General features: G+C 36.1%; 1 protein-coding gene and 1 pseudogene across 2 annotated transcripts in view; one reads left to right on the forward strand and one right to left on the reverse strand.

The window, feature by feature from the left end:
• The window catches only part of SPAG9 (sperm associated antigen 9), a 226,480-nt gene that overhangs the window by 97,826 nt on the left and 107,615 nt on the right, over positions 1 to 21,039 (forward strand). For both annotated transcript variants that reach the window (XM_003340183.4, XM_001363821.4), the window contains exon 3: positions 6,326 to 6,396. In XM_003340183.4, coding sequence (XP_003340231.1) covers positions 6,326 to 6,396 — 71 coding nt within the window. The remainder of the gene's footprint in view (positions 1 to 6,325; positions 6,397 to 21,039) is intronic.
• On the reverse strand, positions 17,964 to 20,057 carry LOC103095449 (heat shock protein HSP 90-alpha-like; annotated as a pseudogene).

Below are 21,039 nucleotides of genomic sequence, written 5' to 3' on the forward strand. Positions count from 1 at the left end.
ATCTTGAAATTAAGAAAACTAGCACATATATAGCGTAGAGAAAAATAAGAGAAACCCTCCACCAGCCTGTGAGGCCTGGCCTCAGCTCCAAAGCTGAGAAAGACTGCTACCTTATTTAGGGAAATCCCTCTTCCCTTTTCCCTGATATCTCTCTAATCCGAACTGGTTATTAAAATTTATCTCATTTGAATATTGCAGTCAGATAAGTGGACTATCTTCTCTGGGGCATAGAGGGAGCTGAACCTCAGTTCCGTCATTCAACTACAAACGGTCCTTATCAGACACATGCTGGGCGACCAAAGTCTGGGGAAAGGTTTGTCCCTCAGGAGGGTCCATGTTTACCTGCTCTGGGGCATCTTTGGCATTAATCCATAGAGAAGACATCTCCACAGGCTATCATAAGTGGTTCATTTCTTGGACACTCCATTTTATTCAAAAATAGCCTCTCACCAGGGGGCATCTCTCTCCTTTTCCTCACAGGCAGCCATATTCCCTCTTTCCCTTCAACTCCTCCATTCCCTGCTACAAACCTTCCATATCCCCTATTCTTCATTATCCTTATCTTTCCCTATAAATATTGCAGAATATAATAGGAAGAGGACATTTGCAAAAGAACTGTGTAATGCAAATGATTGACAGGAGTATGTGACAGAGAGTCACATGGGTCAAGGTCTGGGTAAAGATTCTAAGGTCCCAACAGTCTTGGCACTTCTCTCCTGAAGGACCTTGGATTGGAGGTTTGACAAAAGGTTTCTGGCTTTTGGTGATACTAGCTGAAGAAAGAGAAATCTTTTGAACTGACTGCTGGCAGCTAGAACAGAGGACTGAAGACCCACTTCTTTATTGGACCTGCTTTGGTCAGTTTTCATCTGAAGATCCTGGCCCATTTGATTGGACTCCACTTGTAAGATTTGGTGTTGGAGAAACTTATTGTTTTAGCTTAGATAAGTTAGGTTAAGATAGGTTTATAGAAATTATGGTTTAAGATTAATTATAATAATTCTCCTTACCCCTTTTCCTTCTTCCCTTTCCAAAAAAATAAACCTGATTTTTATTTTTCCTTCTTGTTCATTCCCCTACCAAATCCTGATATTACAGTACATATGGGTAAATAACAAAATACTAAAGGTAAATAATAAGCTAATTTCCTAGGATGTGAAAGAGGCACTAGCAGCTAAGAAAATTTGGAAAGGACTCATGTTGAAAATGGTACTTGAGCTGAGCTTTGAAGGAAGCTGTTGATTTTCAGAGGAGGAAGTGAGGAGGAAATGTTTTTCGGGTCTTAGGGCATAGCCTGTTCAAAGTCATGGGAAAGAGCAATGGCATGCCTATTTGAGGAATAACAATAAGGTCAGTATGGCTGCACTAGAAGATGCAGAAGGATGAGTAGTGTAATATTCTTAAAAAGGGAAGTTAGAACCAGATTGTGACAAACTATACATGTTAAACACAGGAATTGGTATTTGATCCTAGAAGCAATAAAGAACCACTTGAAGTTTTTGAGAGACTGATATAGTCAGATGTGTACTTTATGAATGTCACTTCGGCAGCTGCGTGAATGCATTAGATGGGAGATTGAGAGTGGGAGGCCAATTTGGAGGCTATTGCAATAGCTCAAGATGTAAGGTGATAAGGTCCTGAACTACAGTGGTAATAGCCATTTACATAGAGAGAGCACTATGTGGCATGAGGGAGAATGAGGAACTGAGGATGGCACTATATCTCAAACTTGAATGACTGATGAAATGGTGGTGTTCTTGACAAAGCAGGGAAGTTTGAAGGTAGGATGGATTTGGGGAGGATGAAAATGAGGTTTGTTTTGCACATGTTGTGTATGAGGTGTTTATGGGACATCCAGTTTCTAATATCCAGGAGATAGTTTGTGATCTGGAACAGATTCTCAAGAGAGACTAAGACTAGATATCTTTAGCTGATCAAATTATTAAGGAGTATAGCAGGGAAATCGTTTTAACAGAATAAAACCTTCACACATACATTCATTGAAGGGGCAGAACATTGTTGATTATCCAGCTAAGGAGACTGAAGAGTAGTCAGATAGAAAGGAGGAAAACCAACAAATATCATTGTTGGGAACACTTCGAGAGGAAAGAGTATCCAGGATGTTGTTGATATAGTTAATAGTGCCAGATGCTACAGAGAGGTCAGGAAGGATGATGATTAAGAAAAAGTCACTGGGTTTGGCAATTAAGATATCATCTATATGAGTTCATTCTTCTCCAACTCCTTATGTTTCCTTTGTATCACCTTTTCATCATTCCCTCTCTTCTCAGAGGAAGAATTCCCCAGAAATAGCTTTGTTTTTCCTAGCTGATATAAATCCTAAACCCTTTGTCTTTCCAAGGCAGAATATTCCTTCAGTTATTTTCTCTGCTAACTCCTCTCTTTTTGTCTTTTCTTCAGATAAAAAGAAGTCTTCTTTATTAAAAAAAAAATCCTTTTAATTTGAAACTGAATCTCATTATAATTATCTTTTTTTTCTCCTTTCTTTTGCTACCTAACTCCAAAGAAATGTCTACCTTTATTTCTTAATATACGATTCCCAGATTAACCCCTATTATCTAGCTTCTTTTCCTAGTATTCCATTAATTTTTGAAATTCCTTTAGCTAATATTGTGAGTGACATCCTTCAGTCAAATCTATTGATCTTTTGAGGGCCTGTATACTCTTGCTTTTCTTTGTATTTAATACTATCAGTCACCCTTTCATTTAGTCAGTACTTTCTTTGTTACTATTTTAAGCTCCAGGGAAGCAAGGAAAAAAAACAAAAAACAATTCCTGTCCTTGCAGAGCTTACATTTGAAAGGAGCTGAGGGAAAAGATGTGATTTGTAAGCAAGAAATTGTGGAGAAATAGATGGCAAAATTTGGAAATCAATTGAATATATAAAATGAGTGTGAATGTTAAAGGATGACACTGAAGTTGCAAACTGGGGTGACTGGAAGGATGATGATGCCCTGGAAAATTGGGAAGGTGGGGAGATTTTGGGAGGAGGAGGAGACTAGAACTTAAATTCTTCTTCAAGAGGTAGGTTGCACTTATAAATCTGGGAATTATCTGTATAGAGATGATTAAGTGAAGTCATGGGAGCTGATGAGATCAACAAGTGAGAGAATATAAAGAGAAAAGAGATCCAGGTCCAGGATAGAGCTTTGGAAGACCCACAGTGAGTGGGTGTGACATGGATATAAAGTCCAGTAAAGGAGACTGAGAAGAATCAGACAGGTAGAGGAAAATCAAGAGAGGGTTGCTGAGAAAGGAAGGAAACAAGGATTTTTCAAAAGCTCCTACTCTGTGTCAGGCACTATTGACTGTAATCTGTTTTAATCACTTTACAGATATTATCTTGTTTGATCCTCACAGCAACCCTGGAAACTTAAGTGCTATTATCCTAATTTTACACCCAGCTACTGTGTCTGGTGCCAGATTTGATTTCAGATCTACCTGACTCCAGGCATAGATAGCATTCCTGTCTTTTGATCAACTTTCTTGCCTCATTGAGAAGAGAAGTAGTCAAGAGGGAAGAGAATTGAGAAAAGACCAATAGAATCTGATAGTTAAGATACTTGTAACTTTTGAGAATAGTTTCAGGTGAATGATGAAACCAGAAGCCAGATTGCCAAAGTTGGAAGCACTGAGTGTAGTTGAGTGAGCAGAGTATTTTCTTGAAATCTTTTATCTCTTGGTTTTCATGACTCTTTGGTTTTTATTTTCTTCCTATCCTTTTACTTTTCTGTCTCCTTCATTAACCTTTTTAATCCTTGCTGTAAGTCTAAACATCTGCCATTTTATATTCTTGGTCTCCTCTGCTTCTTTAAGCCTTTCAGCTCACTGCTTTGGAGAGCTCATCTCTTCTTTATCAGCCATCACTTGTTATGTTGTTTCATAGAGCCTGGTAATTTTAGCTACTTATAACACATTTCTAATTGGATTTTCTGATATCACCTTAAACTTATGTCTAAAATTGAACATCTTTATCTTGCAAACTGGTTCTCTTTCTTATTTTCCTCATTTGTTTCAATGATAATCTTCTAGTATTCCAGGCTCTGATACCATTTTTCTCCCTTAATTCAGTAAACATTTATCAGATGCCTATTATGAGGATTTCATTGCTCAAATTTGTACCCTTCTTTTTCTACCCTCTGCCACCACACCATCATGTCTGAGTTAACACTGCAACTCATTTTTTTGGCTCGTTTCTTCTTCAACCCATCTGTTATATGATTCCCAGATTACTCTTTTATCTTATCCTTCTCCTAATTTACTAAGCTCTTTTCTAAGATACTAAGTAAGTATCCCCTAGTATTAAACGTCTCCTCCTGCCACATCTCTCTGTGCTATCTGCTGTGTCATACCTACTTTTCCTCTATCCTTGTACTTATGTAATTCCTATTACCTTGAATACTCTTCTTTTACCTGACAGGTTTTTCAGGGTTTTTTAAACCCTTGCTTTCTGTCTTGGTAACTCTTAAGACAGAAGGCAAGGGCTAGGCAAGTGAAATTAAGTGACTTGCCCAAAGTCACACAGCTAGGAGACCTGCTAGGTTTTTTTAAGGTTCTGCTTAGTCCTCATCTTGATCATGAAAACCTTTTCTGATTGCCCCATGCCATGCTGATTTCTCTTCTTTCTGTGCTTTCCTATGACTCTTAGCTTGTATTATGTGTCTTGAATAATAATACTGGTTTATGCTTTGGCTTGTATTTTTCACTAATTGTTTTGTGTGAATACATCTTGTAGATGTATTCATCTAGGTAGACTGAAAACCATAGTGTTTCTTTTACATCACAAATTGCTGTGTGTGTACACAGGTGTCTGATTAATTCCCAAATTGGCTCCACTTGGACTATTATTCTGAGTTAGGAAAGAATATTTGATAATTTTAATCAAGAATGTTTTTTTCTTTCTTTTTTTAAAAAAGAAACCTTTATTTTCTTTCTTAGTAATGACTCTAAGAGAGAAGGGCAAGGGCTAGGTAAATGGGGTTAAATGACTTGCCCAGGGTTACACAGCTAGGAAATGTCACATTTGAACTGAGGTTCTCCTGACTACAGGCCTGTCTCTATATACTTTACTACCTAGCTGCCCCAAGAATGTTTTTTATTATTAAAAATAAATGAAATAGATATTTTGCCAGGTCTTTATAGGTCTTTTTAATTTTCTTTATAGATATTTTTATTTGCTTTATTGACCTTTCTCTGCATAGCACAAATTCTTAATAGAATATTCTGTTAGTATTTTTTTTATTTTAAACTTTGTTTTCAGAGAAACATTCGAGAGTAGTCAAGTGACCAAACTAAAGTATCATGCATTTACCAAAAAACATCAGCAGAGGGAGCCAAATTTGCAGGAGGATAAGTCCAGAGAGATTTAAAGCATGAGAAGAAAAGATTGTAAAAAATAAATGTTGATACTTTCATGTATGTGAAAAAAGATAACTGTCTTGTGTTTGTAATATAATTGTTTAGTTTCTGAGTTGGGATGTGGAGAGAGGGATCCAGGGAGATTTTTTTAAATGGTTTGATGAAACAGGAAATTTTTCAGAGGAGTTAATAAGTACAGTGATCCCTCACCTATCACGAGAGTTATGTTCCAGAGACCCCCCATAATAGGTGAAAATCTGTGAAGTAATAGCATTCTATTTATTTTATTATGGGTACAATATGGGAGAGCAAACAGACTGATGCTTCAGTCACTGAGCCAATCAGCGCCCTGGATACAGAACACAGTACTGTGGTTGGTCATCTTTTATTCCATCAGCCAATAGTGTGCTGTGTACAATCTCATGTTAGTAAACTTGTGCAAGTGGTGACAGCATACTGCATTTCCATTGTATACAGTATGTTATTCATCCACAAAATCCTGTGATATAGTGAAAACTCTGTGATATAGAAATATATATATATATATATATATATATATATATATATATATTTTAAACCCGTGATTTAGTGAAGCCACGATAAGTGAACCATGATATAGTGAGGGAGGACTATATATGGCAAAGCTGATGACTTGTTTTCAAAATTACATTAAGAAAATGATTCCTAAAGCAATACTATTTTAAAATAGTTTTTTCTTTCTCAAATTTTGAATTGATTATGTAGGAAGAAATTGGATCACTCAGTTCTTCATGATTATGGATGAAGAAATTAGATCACTCAATTCTTCATGGAAATCAACTAGAATGATTAGGAGTTGATAAACCAGATTTCTGACTTTAAGACTGGCTTCTTTTTCCTCCAGGTTGATTGTGTATAATTTGGTGATACTGATCTTTCTGACTCTTTCTGTCTCTCTCCATTTCAGTTAGCAGACTAGAGGAGCGAGAATCAGAGTTGAAGAAAGAATATAATGCACTACATCAAAGACACACAGAAGTAAGTCTCTGGGTCCCTTTTATGCCATCATTTGAACAAAAGAAATTCATCTAGTGTATATTAAAACTCCTTTGAAATCTAGAATAGTTTATGTTTTGTGAAACAGTTGAATCTTGTATTTATCTGTTAACAAATGTGTCATTTCATCAGATAACTGGCCCTGAATTTGCATGCCACTGATTAATGGCATTTGTTTAAAAAGAATTACTTGTGTCCTTGTGCAGGGTAAGTACAAATTTATTTGGAAAGAGTTTGGTAAAAAGAGTGGTAATATAATTTATTTTGTTGCCAGTATTCATAAAAGGAATAGGATGGATTGGTAAGATATTGATGTGAGCTTATAAATTTATTATGCTAATTTTTATGTCTGATAAATCTGTTCTATGGATTTATAGTTCATAGTTATACTAAGTGAAAATGTCTCCAAAACAGGTTTTAGAAAATTAATGTGTTCCCTGACACATGAGATTTGATGTTTTGCAGCTTAGCTTACATAGTCACATATGTTGTCAGGATCATGAAACATCACACACAGATTTTGGTGTTCAAGAGTATACCTGGAAGAATATCTTGGAGAAGGCTGGAACCATAGAGCTCAGTGGAAAGTAGAAGGAGCACACCTAACTACTTTTTCAGGGAAAGAGAACAAGCATTTATGTAGAGCCTGCTAAGTGCCAGGTAGTGTGCTAAATGCATTTATAAATATTATCTCACTTGCTCCTCACAATAGCCTTGTGAGATAGATGCTATTACAGTTATGGAAACTGAGACAAACAGTGGTTAAGGAGATTTGAACTCGGGTCTATGTTACTATAATACCAATGCAGTGTATAAAAATGTCCACATTTAATAGTAAATATTTTGAGTACTGAGGCTACTGAATTCATTTTTCATGCCTTACATAGATTACAGTATTGATTTTTGGTGTCTAGTACAGTGCCTTAAATACATAGTAAGAATTCAGTAATGTGAGACCTTTGATTTCACTAGTAGAGGGAAATCCTAGGTGAGGAAATGCAGACTGATGCACCTTTTCTCTAAGTACTGAGAGCCAAACTGACTTGGTCAGGGTCATACTGCTGGCATGGGTCAGAGATGGCACATGAACTACTTTCTTGACTTTAGGTCAGTCCTCTGTGCACTACATTGCCCTGCCTTATTAAAAAATACATTAAAGAAATATGTTCACCTACAAGGAAAAATGGAAATTGGCTGCTTATTGCTTATATGGTCTTGGGCAAGTCTCTCTCTGGGAATCAGTTTCTTCATCTATACAATGAAGAAGTTGGATTAGATGAATTGCTCTAAATTCTAGCTCTAAATCACTGATATTATGGCTTAATGCAACACATTCTTACAAATGCTATCATTGCATTTTTGGGATATGTTTAAAAATGATGTATGGTATCCTTTCGGCATATGTAAAATAGATGTATTATTGAAATGTTTTTGAAAGGTGAAATGCTATATATTCATTTTTTTCCCATTGATTTGCCCAATAAAATTGGATCTCTAATCCTACAGAATAATCTTGCCTCAACTTTGGCACCCTGACTCTTCTATAAAGATATAAACATTTTCTTATAATTGGTTTAATTCCTTTAGAGGAGAACAGAATCAAGGAGGAAAATTTTAAGAAAAGCCAAATGGGATTATTAATTATTCTTCCATTCCCCAAATGAGACTGAAACTGGTAATCACACTTTACCCATTAGTCAAGGCAAATTGTGGTTGAAAGTAACAAGTTGATAAAACAATGGCCTTTTTCCCTCTTATCTCCTCTCTTCCATTTACCTACTGTTCATCTCAGCCTGCTTTTCTTTAGCTTTTGTTTGTAGTGAATTGTTATAGGAAGAAAGGCAATTCTGTATTAGTCCTAATTCTTTTGCTGTAGAGAAGTCAATTAGCAACAATTTTAAAAATTTACTGATTTGAAAGAAAAATGGCATTTAATTCTTAAACTCTAGGAAGTCTTTGATGAAAGATTTATTAACTCCTCAGTGCTCCCTGATAAGCTTCATTTTCCTGTCAGTGAATCTTGCTTTACATGAAATAATTCTACTCCAGAAAGGGTTCATAAAATGACTTTTTTATAAATAACATTTTATGGTCATGTACTAGCTTGCTTGTAAAAAAATTCTGGTCACAGATCTAATTATATTGCTCCTCTACTCAAAAAACATAACTCCCTTTTGCCTACTAAATAAATGATGACTCTTGTCTGGTATGCAAGGCCCTCTAAAATCCACCTTTGCAGAGATCTCTTATTACTCCCCTCTGTGATGTGCTTTATTATGTACCATGTAGACTAGACTGCAAGCACACCCTCTCTTCCTGTCTTTGTGCTTTTGTTCTTGGTATTTCCTATGTCTGGAATGCCCTCCCTTGTCTTTGCTTGCCAAAGTTCCTACTCATCCACTAAAATCCAGTTCAAATGCAATACCTTCCCCAAAATATTTCTTTATTTCCTTCCCATGTAGCTCAAAACCCTCTTTTTGTAATCACTTTGCCCCTTGGACCTCATTTAATGCTTGGTTTTTCCCCCCTTCTCTATTGCATTGATCACCTATGGTTATTAATTATATGTATATATTTAGTTCTTAATATGAGAGGAGAGACTATGTCTTATTTAAATTGTATGTCTTCTGCTAATATGTCTTTTGTATGTCTTCTAACTTCCCACAGCATACTATGTAGGTCTGTGCTTTATACATATATTCTAAAATTTTTTCTTCTGATAAAGACATTGGAGAGGTTATACTGTGCAGGTGACTATATATAACACAACCACCTGGGTAAATCAGGGTACTATGTACAGAATAGGAACTTGGTAAATAATATTCTAATGAAAGGAACAAAATAATTTTACAAAAAATGGGGGCTAGCAAGATAATGGCCAAGCTAGTTTTTTAATTAAGGATTTCTCTAATTTTTAAAAATTAATTTATTAATCTTTTTCATTTTTGCAACATTTTCATTTTCCAGCATATTCTCCTCTTCATCAGTCATCTTTTATAAAGAAGAAAAAATAGAGAAAAAGCAGTTCAACAACCTTATGAATACATTAAAAAAAAGCAAAACCAAAAAGCCCCTTTTGAATAATAGATGGGGGGGAGGGGCAAGCTGATGGCTCAATGGATTGAAAGTCAGGCCTAGAAAAGGGAGGTCCTAGGTTCAAATCTGACCTCAGATACTTCCTAGCTGGGCAAGTCACTTAATCCCTATTGCCTAGCCCTTACTGTTCTTCTGCCTTAGAACCAATACACAGTATTAATTCTAGGATGGAAGGTAAGGGTTTAAAAAATTAAAAATTGAATAATAGATAGGCCTTTCCAAAGAAGGCAGAAAGAAATGTATGTACGGAGAGGATGGGGTAGAAGATGGGAATAATAGAGGAGTATCAGTAAATGGATAAAAGGGAACTGAGAAATAGTAATGACCATGCCCCCCCCCCAAAGGGGGGGCACACCTCTTGTTCTTTCAGAAGAGGCTAGGAAGGAAGAATTAAAGTTACCAAGGATATTTTAGGGGACAGGCAAGAAGGAAGTTAAAATGGGAAAGTCAGCTGTGTGACCCCGGGCAAGTCACTTGACCCCCCTTGCCTAGCCCTTACCACTCTTCTGCCTTGGAGCCAATACACAGTATTGACTCCAAGACGGAAGGTAAGGGTTTAAAAAAAAAAAGGGAAAGTCAGAGCTATTCTTTTAAATGAAGGCACCTGATCCCTCCTGAGATTTCCTCCATAGGGTCAAAATGGCCCCTGATTTCCTTTCCTTTTCCTTAGGGAAGGATTAGTAATTTCTAGTGTAAAAATCTGAATTTTCCTTGTCTCTGCCTTAGGCTTGTGAGATTTCTGATGGTTAATCATTAATACATTGGATATTTTCTCAATCAAATAGGTATTTCTTAGGTGCCTGCTTTAAGTCTAGCCTGGATGATAGGCCCTTTGGTGGGGATACAAGAGATGAAAGGTAAAATCTTGACCCTCAAGTACCTTACATTTTGATTGGAGAAACAAGCCTAAGGCACATCTAGTAAAGCAAGTTATTGTGGTCAATTGCCAAGTAGAAGAGTCCCAACCAGAAGGGAGAGATACTGAAGTTCATAATATCTGGTAAAAAGTTTATGGATGAGATTGGACTTGACCTGGGCCATAAATGTCCTAGCAACACAAACTAAGGCAGTCCATGCCAGGAGAAGCAGTATGAACATGAGCTTGGGGTATAGCAAAGTGACTGACCCATCTATCTTAGGATGTTTATTTTGGGTGCTAGGAAATGAGTTTTAACAGATAGGTAGGGGTGGGCAGGATTTGGCAGGCTTTTGAAAGCTAAGCAGATATGTAAAAATATCCCTTTTAGCCACAATTATATAGAAGACCTGCCTGCCTTTACAACCCTTTGTAAATATTGGTTCTCAGGGTATGGAAAATTGCTTATGAATGACATCATTCTTTTTTGATATGTTGGTAAATTTTGCAAAAGTTTCTCCCTTGCTTTTGTTTCTTCTTTATTAAGTGGGTCTCTGAGGAGTGATAGGAGGACATGGTAGGATATTTAGAGGATGTAAAAACAAATATATCAATAAAAATTCTTTTAAAAATTTAAATATCTTTGGGGAAAATACACAAATAAAATATGGCAAATGAATTTAGAGGATTATATTGACTATAAAGAATCACAAACATGAAGAACTCAGAGAAATATTGTAAAATATTGTAAAACTTGCGAAGTGATAAGAACAAAACACAGAGGGGGAAAAAAAGCATATACTGTGCCTATAACAATAGAAATAAAACTAAAGCTAAGAGACAACAGTTTTAAAACAAATGAGCTGAACAGTGTTGGTGCCATGCTAGCAAATCTAAATATCTCGTTTCCTTTCCATTGACAATAAACTGAAAAAGTGGAATGTGAGTGTGTTATTTGTTCCAATCACTCTTATTAGTTTTGATTACTTGTTTAGGGGAATGTCCTTTGGGATGGGTATTTGTCAGTAGAATCTCTTGTATCTAAAGAAACTATTAATCCATATATGTTTAAGGAATCTAATGTCTGGTATGCTAAGCAAGGAAGAGATACTATGTGTTCTTGATTGAGACAGTTGTTATCAGGTGTAGGTCCTCCTCAGCTATCTATTTCCTCTCAAGAGTAAGAACTAAAGCAGACTAAAGCAGGAGAGGAATATTATGAATTTGCTTTATATAATCAGGATAGGATTGATCAGTCAGTCCATCAACAAGAAACACCAAGCTAAGAGCCAGTCTCTCACCTCAAGGAAAATATCATGCACCTATTAATGTCTATACAAAATAGATACAAGATCATTTTTTGGTGGAAGCCTTAGCACTTGGAGGGATTGGGAAGGATCTCAGAAAAGAGGTAGTTCTTAAGATGAACTTTAAAGAAAGATAAGGATTCTAAGTGAAGAAGGAATGTATTCCAAGCATCAGGGACATTGTGCAAAGGCATGTAAATGGCAGATAAAATTCCAAATTAAGGAATAGGATGAAAGTCAGTTTGGCTAAACCATGTAGAGTATATGAAAGATAGTAATGTATAATCAGGCTAGAAAGGTAAATTGGAACCAAATTGCAAAGGATATGAAATGTCAAATAAAAAAGCATGTTTATTTTATTCTAGAGATCAACTAGTAAAACAATCCATAAAGATTTATTAAGTTTAGTCTATGTGTCAGGCACTGTGTTGACTGTTTGGATTCTAATGTGTTATATAAAAAAAAAGAAAAGCAATTACAACTATTTCTATAGACCAAATATCAAAGAAACCTAACTAGAAGCCTTATGAATTGGCAGCTGAGAACACTCATCTCCAGCATCTCTGACTCTTCATTAGCTTCCATTCTCCACATCCACTGGCCTGTACCCTAAGATCCAAAGATCACTAGGATCCAGTGGTTTCTTTGCTTTTGATACAAACTCTTTTACTCAGCCCTTACCCCAACCATTCTTTGGCAACATGCAATAGTCTTTTGTGCTCACCTACTAGTGGAAGAGAAGGAGCTATAGGAAGGATGGGGCCTGAACTCTTCCAGTTGATGGCAGCTTTCAGCCAGAGAATGAAGGAAAAGAGGAAATTGGACTAGAGTGCTAGCATGCATATATGCAGGGCTATACAAAGCCTGAAGGAAAGAGGGCCAACTCTTTCTCTGAGAGAAACCTCTTGGGGCAGAGCCTGAAGGCAATGAAAAGAAGTGAGGAGTCTGAGACATCATTGAGATTCACTGGGAGACTTACTGTCAATGAAGGAGACAGAAATTGAGCAATAGGGAAATACAAAGAAAAAGTCTTAGGAGTAAGAAAACTGAGTTTAAAAACCTAAAACACAAGCAGGGAAACTTCCAGGTCATGGGAACAACAAGATAAGATTAGACATTTTCTCTGATTTCCATGATCTCTCAGACCTTTTGAAAATAGAGCGTATGTGCCAAAGATAAAGCAACTTTAGTTGTCTCCATGGTCTAGGACACCCAGAATCCAAAAGAAGGTAAAAATTTACCCCATCTCCTCCCACCAAAGCCAATTCATGAACTGTCTGACTCTGAACTTCCTTGGTACCTCTTTCCTTACCTCCCATACTATTGATAGTGAAGCAAAAATGAACAAGTCCAAGGATGTGACACAGGCTTAAACATAACTCACCCCACCCCAAGAACCAGAAACATTGGTTCCAGCCTGTGGAAATTTTCTCTGGCCATGACAGACAGCATAGCTGCAGCCAATCAGGAGCAAAAGCCTATCAGGGGTCACATAGCACCAGTGCTGCAAAGCTCTGAACTGCTGGTACCAGGCTAAGGAAATAAGGAACAGAGCAAGACGATACCAGGTTAGGAAGTGAGGTGTATGGTGAGCTGGGTAGCACACTCTACTAAACCAGATGGAAAAAGCACTGCATAGAGTCAGTGCTGATTGCCTCTCTGAGACAGAGACTCAGGCTAGTGAACCCTGAATTGTGTGCCCATTGTGGGAGAAGATTAAGATACTTTGAGATCTAGCCCCTAAGGAAACCACAGTCAAAGGGGATGGGAGGGAGGAAGTCAGTGAGCAATAAAAGAAAGAGGGGAAAAAACCCTGGAAATTATCAAAGATTTCAGGAAGAAAAAAAATCAAAGTCCTTGAGCAAATAAATCAGGGAAAGACAGCAGCAACAACAGCAAGAAAGATAGCCCTAAGATCTGGTGAATCAATTGTGAATAAATAATATAGAATGAAAGAAAATGATCCATTTCTTAATAAGATGGAAGATTCTGGCCTGTGAGGGGGAACTATATGGAATCACAACACATTTTGAAAGGTAAATGAGCAGTTTGAAAGATAGATTTAAAAGAGCAGAATTTATGACCACAGTAAAAATAATTGGCTACATCTCTGGGAGCAGTTGGCACCTGCAGGTGTGAGAGAGCATAAACCTCAGGGAAGAGAGATTTTTTTTTGTTTTGGCTATATAGTTTTTTAAAATTTTATTTTTATTTTCATGCAAAACTCTTCCATGTTGGTCATTGTTGTAAGAGCATACAAAACTCATACAAAACCAAAACCCCAAAACTGTAAATACACTGATGTAAGAGATGATATGCTTTGATCTGCATCCATCTGACTTCAACAGTTCTTTCTCTGGAGGTGGATAGCATTCCCAATCATAAATCTTTCAGGATTGTCCCAGATCATTGGATTGTTGAGAGGAGTCAACTTTTCACAGTTGATTATTGTACAATATTGGATACACTGCTCCTGTTTATTATTTTGCTCTGCATGTCTTATAGCACAATAGTATTTATCACCAAGATGTACCACAGTTTGTTAAGCCATTCCCCAATTGATAGATATATTTTCAATTTCTAACACTGTCATCACTACCTTAGGGAAGCGAGATTTTGAAGAAAACAGGGAAAGAAAGGTAACTAGGGAAGGTAAGCAGTGTTAGACTATATAATTAGGAACTTGGTAGGGGAGAGACTATAGGGCATTGTCCCTTCTGATTCCTATAATAATTAGCATTGTTTGGGGAGTGAAGCACAGTAGAAAAGGAGAATCCCCAGGGCAAAGTCTAGAAGGCAGGGGCAGAAACCACCTAGAGGAGAGAGCTTAGAAAGGATAAATTGGAGATTTCATGAGGAATTCAGAGAAAAAGAGAGAGATCAAATGATTAGGTCATGAATGAAAGAGTGAGGGTTGAAAGTGATAGAGAGGATGGATAATGAGAGTAAGAGAGAAATCCTTTTTGGAAAGGGTGCAAAAAAAATGAAACTTGAGAAAATAATTAACAGGAGTAGTCAAAGGGAAGGAAAAGAAGCAGATCTACTTGACTGAGAGGAAAAGAAAGATGAGAAGAATTATGTAACCACAAAAACAGATGAAGGAAAAAAGGAACTAATAAACAAAATCCTAAAGAGAAGAGGATAACAAAAGAGAGGAGGGGATTAGGAGTGGGAGGAAGAGAGCCAGTGGGAAGTGGACAGCCTTAAAGATTAAGATAAAGTAACTGTAGGGACATGGTACTGTGTGTATAGCAGAAGAGGGAAAAAATCCTAATGTGAAAAAACCAAACCCAATATTAGAAGCCTATATGGAAAACATAAATCTCACTCCCCTAATTGTAAATATGAAATGATTAAACAGTTTAACAAAACAAAAAAGCTGACAGATTGGATAAAAAAACCAAAACCCTACCCTTTTGCTTACAAGAAACATGCTTGGAAAAACAAAAACAATGCACAAAATAAAACTGAAGGAATGGGGGGGGGGGGCTGAAATGAATCTCCAGAAGCAGAAGTTTCAGTCATGCTGACAAAGCAAAAACAAACTTTGAGATAATAAAAAGGGATAAACAAGAAAACCATATTATGTGGAAAGGAACCATAAACAACAAACCTAATTTCAGTAATCAGCATATGTTCTAAATCCTTTAACATCTAAATTTGAAAGGAAATATCAGTCACAAGAACACATTGACAGCAATGATAGTAACAGGAAACTTCAATATCCCTCAGTTTTGGATTAGTCTAACAGATAAACAGAAGGGAAAATGTGGAACTGAACAAATTGCCAGAGAAACTAGAGTTAAAAGACTTTAAATCTTCTATCTAGGACAGCAAAAGAAAATTTGTCAGTAATACGTGATATATTAACAAAAATTGACCATGTACTAAGGCTCAGAGATAATTCAAACAAATATAAAATGACATAAATAGTAAACATATCTTTTGCAGACTATAATGGAATAAAAATAGAAATCAGTTCAAGGACCCACAAATAAACGAAACAGACCCAAATAGAGATATAACAATGAAATCCTTAAAAATGACTAGGTCAAGGAAAAAAATCTTAGAAAAAATAAGATGACAATAATGAAACAATAGACCGACATTTTTAGGATGTGACTAAATTGGTACTTGGAATCATATCCTTACAAAATATAGAAAATATAGAAAAAGAGAAGGTTAATCAATTGAATATGCCTTTTGAAAAATTAGGAAGCTAATAAAAAACTAAACAGAAAAGAGAAAATGTTACAATATAGAGGGGAAAAAAGATAATTTGGAAACAAATATAGAAGTAAAAAAGAAGAGCAGAAAATCATGTCTAAAATAGTAAATGAGCAAGGTGAAATCACAGTAAAACCAGAAGAAATAAAAAGAAAAATCAGAATACATTATATGCTAAGAAAACTGAGAACACAAAAGAAATAAGGAAATAGCTTTAATAATCCTTTTGTGAGATGCATATATTCTCATAAAAGACTATACTTAAATTAAGTTTAAAATCTAAACCAGGAAAAGGTCAACATGGAAAGGAAACTATAAGCCAATATCATTAATGGAAGTTGACTCAACAAATTAACCATTAAAACCTCAAATATCCCAAACCATATAATCAACTTGATAGATGCAGAAAAAGCCTTTGACAAAGTATAACACTTGTAGGGGGGGGGGGAGAGCATTATTTCATAAAAAGGTTGGATTGGATTATTTAAGAATAGGGTTGCCAAGAATTTAATTTATTTCAAAGAGATTTATTTACAATTTATTTACAAAATATAGAGAGAGTGAAGTAAGAAATCAGAGAGAGGATACGGTAAGATATTTAGCCTAAGCACTAAGTAATTTACTCCCAAGTCCCTGGCTCAGCCAGGGCAGGGGAAAGTTAGTCCTTAGCTGAAAAGGCCTCAGCAAAGCTGAGGACCTGGGGATGTATCTCTCAAGAGATAGGTCTCTCCTGAGGCTAGTCTCTTCAGAAAATCCAGGAAAGGAATCAGCTTTTTCACTCACCACATGTCAGTCCAAAGGGAGAGAGATTTAAGAACTGTCACACCAAGTTCAAGGTCTCAGGTCCAGTAAGCAGATTCTTCACCAGCCTCCAACTCGAACTCAGAACTCCAGAAGAAGCCAAAGTCCTCTCTGAAGATCTTAGAGAATCTCCCATGAATCTCAGACTAATCTCCTCCACAGGAAATTGTAACTCCTTTTAAAGACACATTCTTTTGCATCACTTCCTGTTCCTGCCCCTAATTTAAGTCTACCAATCACAGTTGAAGCTTTGCTTTAGGACTGCCCAGGGGGCAGTCAGTTTGATTCTGATTTGTCACCCACTATTGCACACATGGGTCACAGACCTTCCCACTAAATGATTAAGTGGGATATTTACACTTTTGGTGATTAAGTATAAAAATGGGCAGATCTCCCTACTCAGTTGTAAGTAGTGTGTTTACACTTTTGGTGATTAAATCTAAAAATGGGCAGGGGAATTAATTTAATTTTCACAATCAGGGGAGGGTTGATTTCATTTTCACAATACAAAAAAAACCCCAAACCCAAAAAACCCAACCCTATATATTACAGTCATAGACAAATCTTTTTTTTTTTAAATATAAAAAGATATCATCATATGATCATATGCAGTGGGGATACACTAAAATCATTTCTAGTAAATACAGGCTTAACAAAAGGATTCACATTTATCCCACTTTTTAAAAATATAGTTCTGGAAATGCTAGCAACAGTAATAAGATAAGAAAAAAAGTTAAAAAAATCAAAATAGGTAAAGAGGAGATAAAGCTTTGCCTATTTACTGTTCATATGACAGTTTACTTGAAAAAAATCCTAGAGAATTAACAAAGATAATAATTGAGACAATAGATTCAGCAAAGTAGTAACTTACAAAATAAATCCTTGAAAATCAGCGGCATTTCTATAGAATAATAACAAAACAAAAGAAATAATAAGAGAAATCTCATTCCGGGTGATTATAAAATGCACAAAATATGTTGTGATTGAGCTACTGGAATATTACTGTGCTCTGTGTGATGAAATATGTGTGTGATGAATGTAGAACATGGAAAGATCTATATGAACTGATACAGAGTGAAGTAAGCAGAGCCAGGAAAACAACACAAGTCTACATATCAAAAAATCAAAAGTGATGGTAACAAAATTATAAAAATTAAGAGGATTAAAATGAAAAGATATGAGAGGACATCCCCAGTTAACCCCTTAGTGGTGGTAGGAGGGCCACAGGTGTTATTTTTTTCTCTCTTGGTGTTAACTTTTATTTTCCTAGACTTCCAGGGTTTATTACATGCATAAATTGGTGGAATAGAATACAACTTAATTCTTTTAAGTGTATAAAAGAAACACAGTTTTATAGACATTTTAAGATACCTCAACAGTGTATTTTAGAGACCAAGGAGTAATTCAATTCCATTATTCAGCTGATAGCTACATACTGTTTTCAGACCACAAGAATGTTAGTAAGCTAACATTAGGATTACAATGTCTGGACATATTAAAGATATTATTTCTCCCTCCCTAAAATAAAACCAAAGTAAACTACTATGATTGCTAGTTCTTGCTTGAATTGTTTAAGGTATCACAGTATTGATTATACTTAGAAGTTAAAAGAAACCTAAACTTCCCCTTAAACGCATGTTCATGCCATACATTTTTTAAAAAAGTGATTTAACAAAAATAAAGAGAACATATCTGAAAATATACATCAGAGGGAATGAAGACATGAAGTATTTTCTTTCAACATCTTATACAAAATAACTTATTCAGACTAGTCTAGGAAACATGCTTTTTGCTCCTTGAATTGGAATGCTTTAGTCTACTTCTTCCATGCATGATGTGTCATCATCTCCTTCAGGAGGTGGCATTTCCTCAGTTATAGCTGCATTGGTTTCTTCAGTTGTTGAATCATCTTCATCAATTCTAAGACCAAGTTTGATCATCCTGTAGATCCGATTGGCATGTGTCTGGGGATCTTCCAAGCTGAACCCAGAAGACAGCAGTGCAGTCTCATACAACAAGCTGACCAGATCCTTTGCTGATTTATCATTCTTGTCAGCCTCTGCCTTTTGCCTTAGAGTTTCAATAATGGAATGGTCAGGGTTTATCTCCAAGTGTTTCTTTGCTGCCATGTAACCCATTGTTGAGTTGTCTCTTGGTGCCTGAGCCTTCATAATTCTTTCCATATTTGCTGTCCAACCATATGTACTTGTGACAATGCAGCATGGGGAAGTAACCAATCGATTTGACACAACTACCTTTTCAACTTTCTTTTCTAGGATATCTTTCATAATTTTGCAGAGGTTTTCAAACTTTGCCTTTTTCTCCTCCTGTTTCTTTTTTTCATCTTCATCTTCTGGGAGTTCCAAACAGACACTAAAGTCTTGCCTTCAAACTCCTGTAGCTGTTGCACACAGTACTCATCAATAGGTTCAATCATATATATTACTTCTAAACCATGCTTCCGAAGACTTTCAACAAATGCTGAATTAACCACTTGGTCCTTGGTTTCACCAGTGATATAATAGATATGCTTCTGGTTCTCCTTCATCCTTGTGCAATAGTCCTTAAGAGAAACCATCACCAGAAGCAGAAGTATAGTATCTCAGCAATTCTGAAAGTTTCTTTCGGTTCTGGGAGTCTTCATGTATTCCAAGCTTAATGTTTTTGGAAAACTGCTCATAAAACTTTTTGTAATTCTCTTTATCCTCTGCCAGTTCAGTGAAGAGTTCCAAGCACTTTTTAACCAAGTTCTTCCTAATCACTTTCAGAATCTTGCTTTGCTGCAGCATTTCCCGTGAAATATTTAGAGGCAGATTTTCAGAGTCCACCACACCTCTAATAAAATTCAGATATTCAGGGATCAGCTCTTCACAGTTATCCATGATGAAAACTCTGTGCACATACAATTTGATGTCATTCTTTTTCTTTCTATTTTCAAATAAGTCAAAGGGGGCATGTCATGGTACAAAGAGAAGGGCTCAGAATTCCAACTGTCCTTCCACCAAGAAGTGTTTCACAGCCAAATGATCTTCCCAGTCATTTGTCAGACTCTTATAGAATTCTCCATATTCCTCATTAGTAATATCATCAGGATTTCTGGTCCAAATTGGTTTGGTTTTGTTAAGCTCTTCTTGATCAATGTATTTTTCTTTAATTTTCTTCTTTTTCTTCCTGTCACCATCTTTCTTTTCTTCTTCTTCATCGGAGCCAACATCTTCTATCTCTGGTTTATCCTCAGACTCTTTTTCCTCTTTTTCCTTCTCCTGTTTCTCTTCTTTTTCCTCTGCTTCATCATCACTGACTTCTTTATCCCGTTCTTTTTCCACAAAAAGTGTAATTAGCTCCAGGCCTGGCATTCTGTTCTTATGGAGAGAGTAGATGGAGTGTCTAATCCAAGGCCAGATTAGCTACACAGTAGAATTATGTAAAGCCAAGTAGAAGATGCCTGAGGTAACACAGACACAGGACCAATCTATGGAAGAAGAGGAAGTGGAGACTTTAAGGGTAGAAGAGTTCTGGGCATGATTGTAGTAGGCAACAAAGAAGAATCCAAGAGAAAGGAAAAGATTAAAAATTAAAGAAAAAAATACTAGTTTGCAAATGTCCTACAGAATTTTTCTCCCCTCTTAACAGACAGGCTCCTGAGAGTCAGAGATTTTGCTTTAATGTTATATTTTCACACATGGACCCCATCCATAATATCTCACTTTTCATTCTCAATGGTTTATCAAGAAATGTTCTTAGACCAACTCTGTAGTAACCTCATCCACATTTGGGATACTTTCTCCCCCAGATACAATGATATTTTTCTAATTTACTAGCATGGCATGTAGTTGCATTGTAAGTAGTTCTCTTTTAGGAAATTCTTCCCTTTTTAAAAAGGCATGTATGAATCCATGTGAACAAAGTCTGAAAATTATAAGCTGTGCCTTTGTGTGTCTTTTTGAAAGTTGCAGTATTGGTAGCTTTCTCATGACAAAAATATGAACACATTCTTGTTATTTGTTTTTCCCCCTCTCTTTTCCTTATTCCTATAAAAACTCTACTTTGACTTTTTAAAGTATTTGGAATATCATCTACTCATTTTCTGGTTTTGTAGCTAGCACCTGTCCAGTTCTCATTGCTCTCTCTGTTTTTCTGCTGGCTGTCTCCCTCCTTAATGATTTCTCAAAAGATAACCAGCAATGGTTTCACAATTACCTGCTGTTTCTTGCATTAAGAATTTTTCTGGACTTGGAGATCTGAGCCTATTTAAAGAACTCAGTGTTTTGGTTTTGTTCTTTAAATTATCTTCTCATCTATGTTGGCCTTTTTTTGTTTAGCAGCAAAGTTCTTTAC

Source organism: Monodelphis domestica, chromosome 2 (genome assembly GCF_027887165.1).
Source record: "Monodelphis domestica isolate mMonDom1 chromosome 2, mMonDom1.pri, whole genome shotgun sequence".
Taxonomy (NCBI): domain Eukaryota; kingdom Metazoa; phylum Chordata; class Mammalia; order Didelphimorphia; family Didelphidae; genus Monodelphis; species Monodelphis domestica.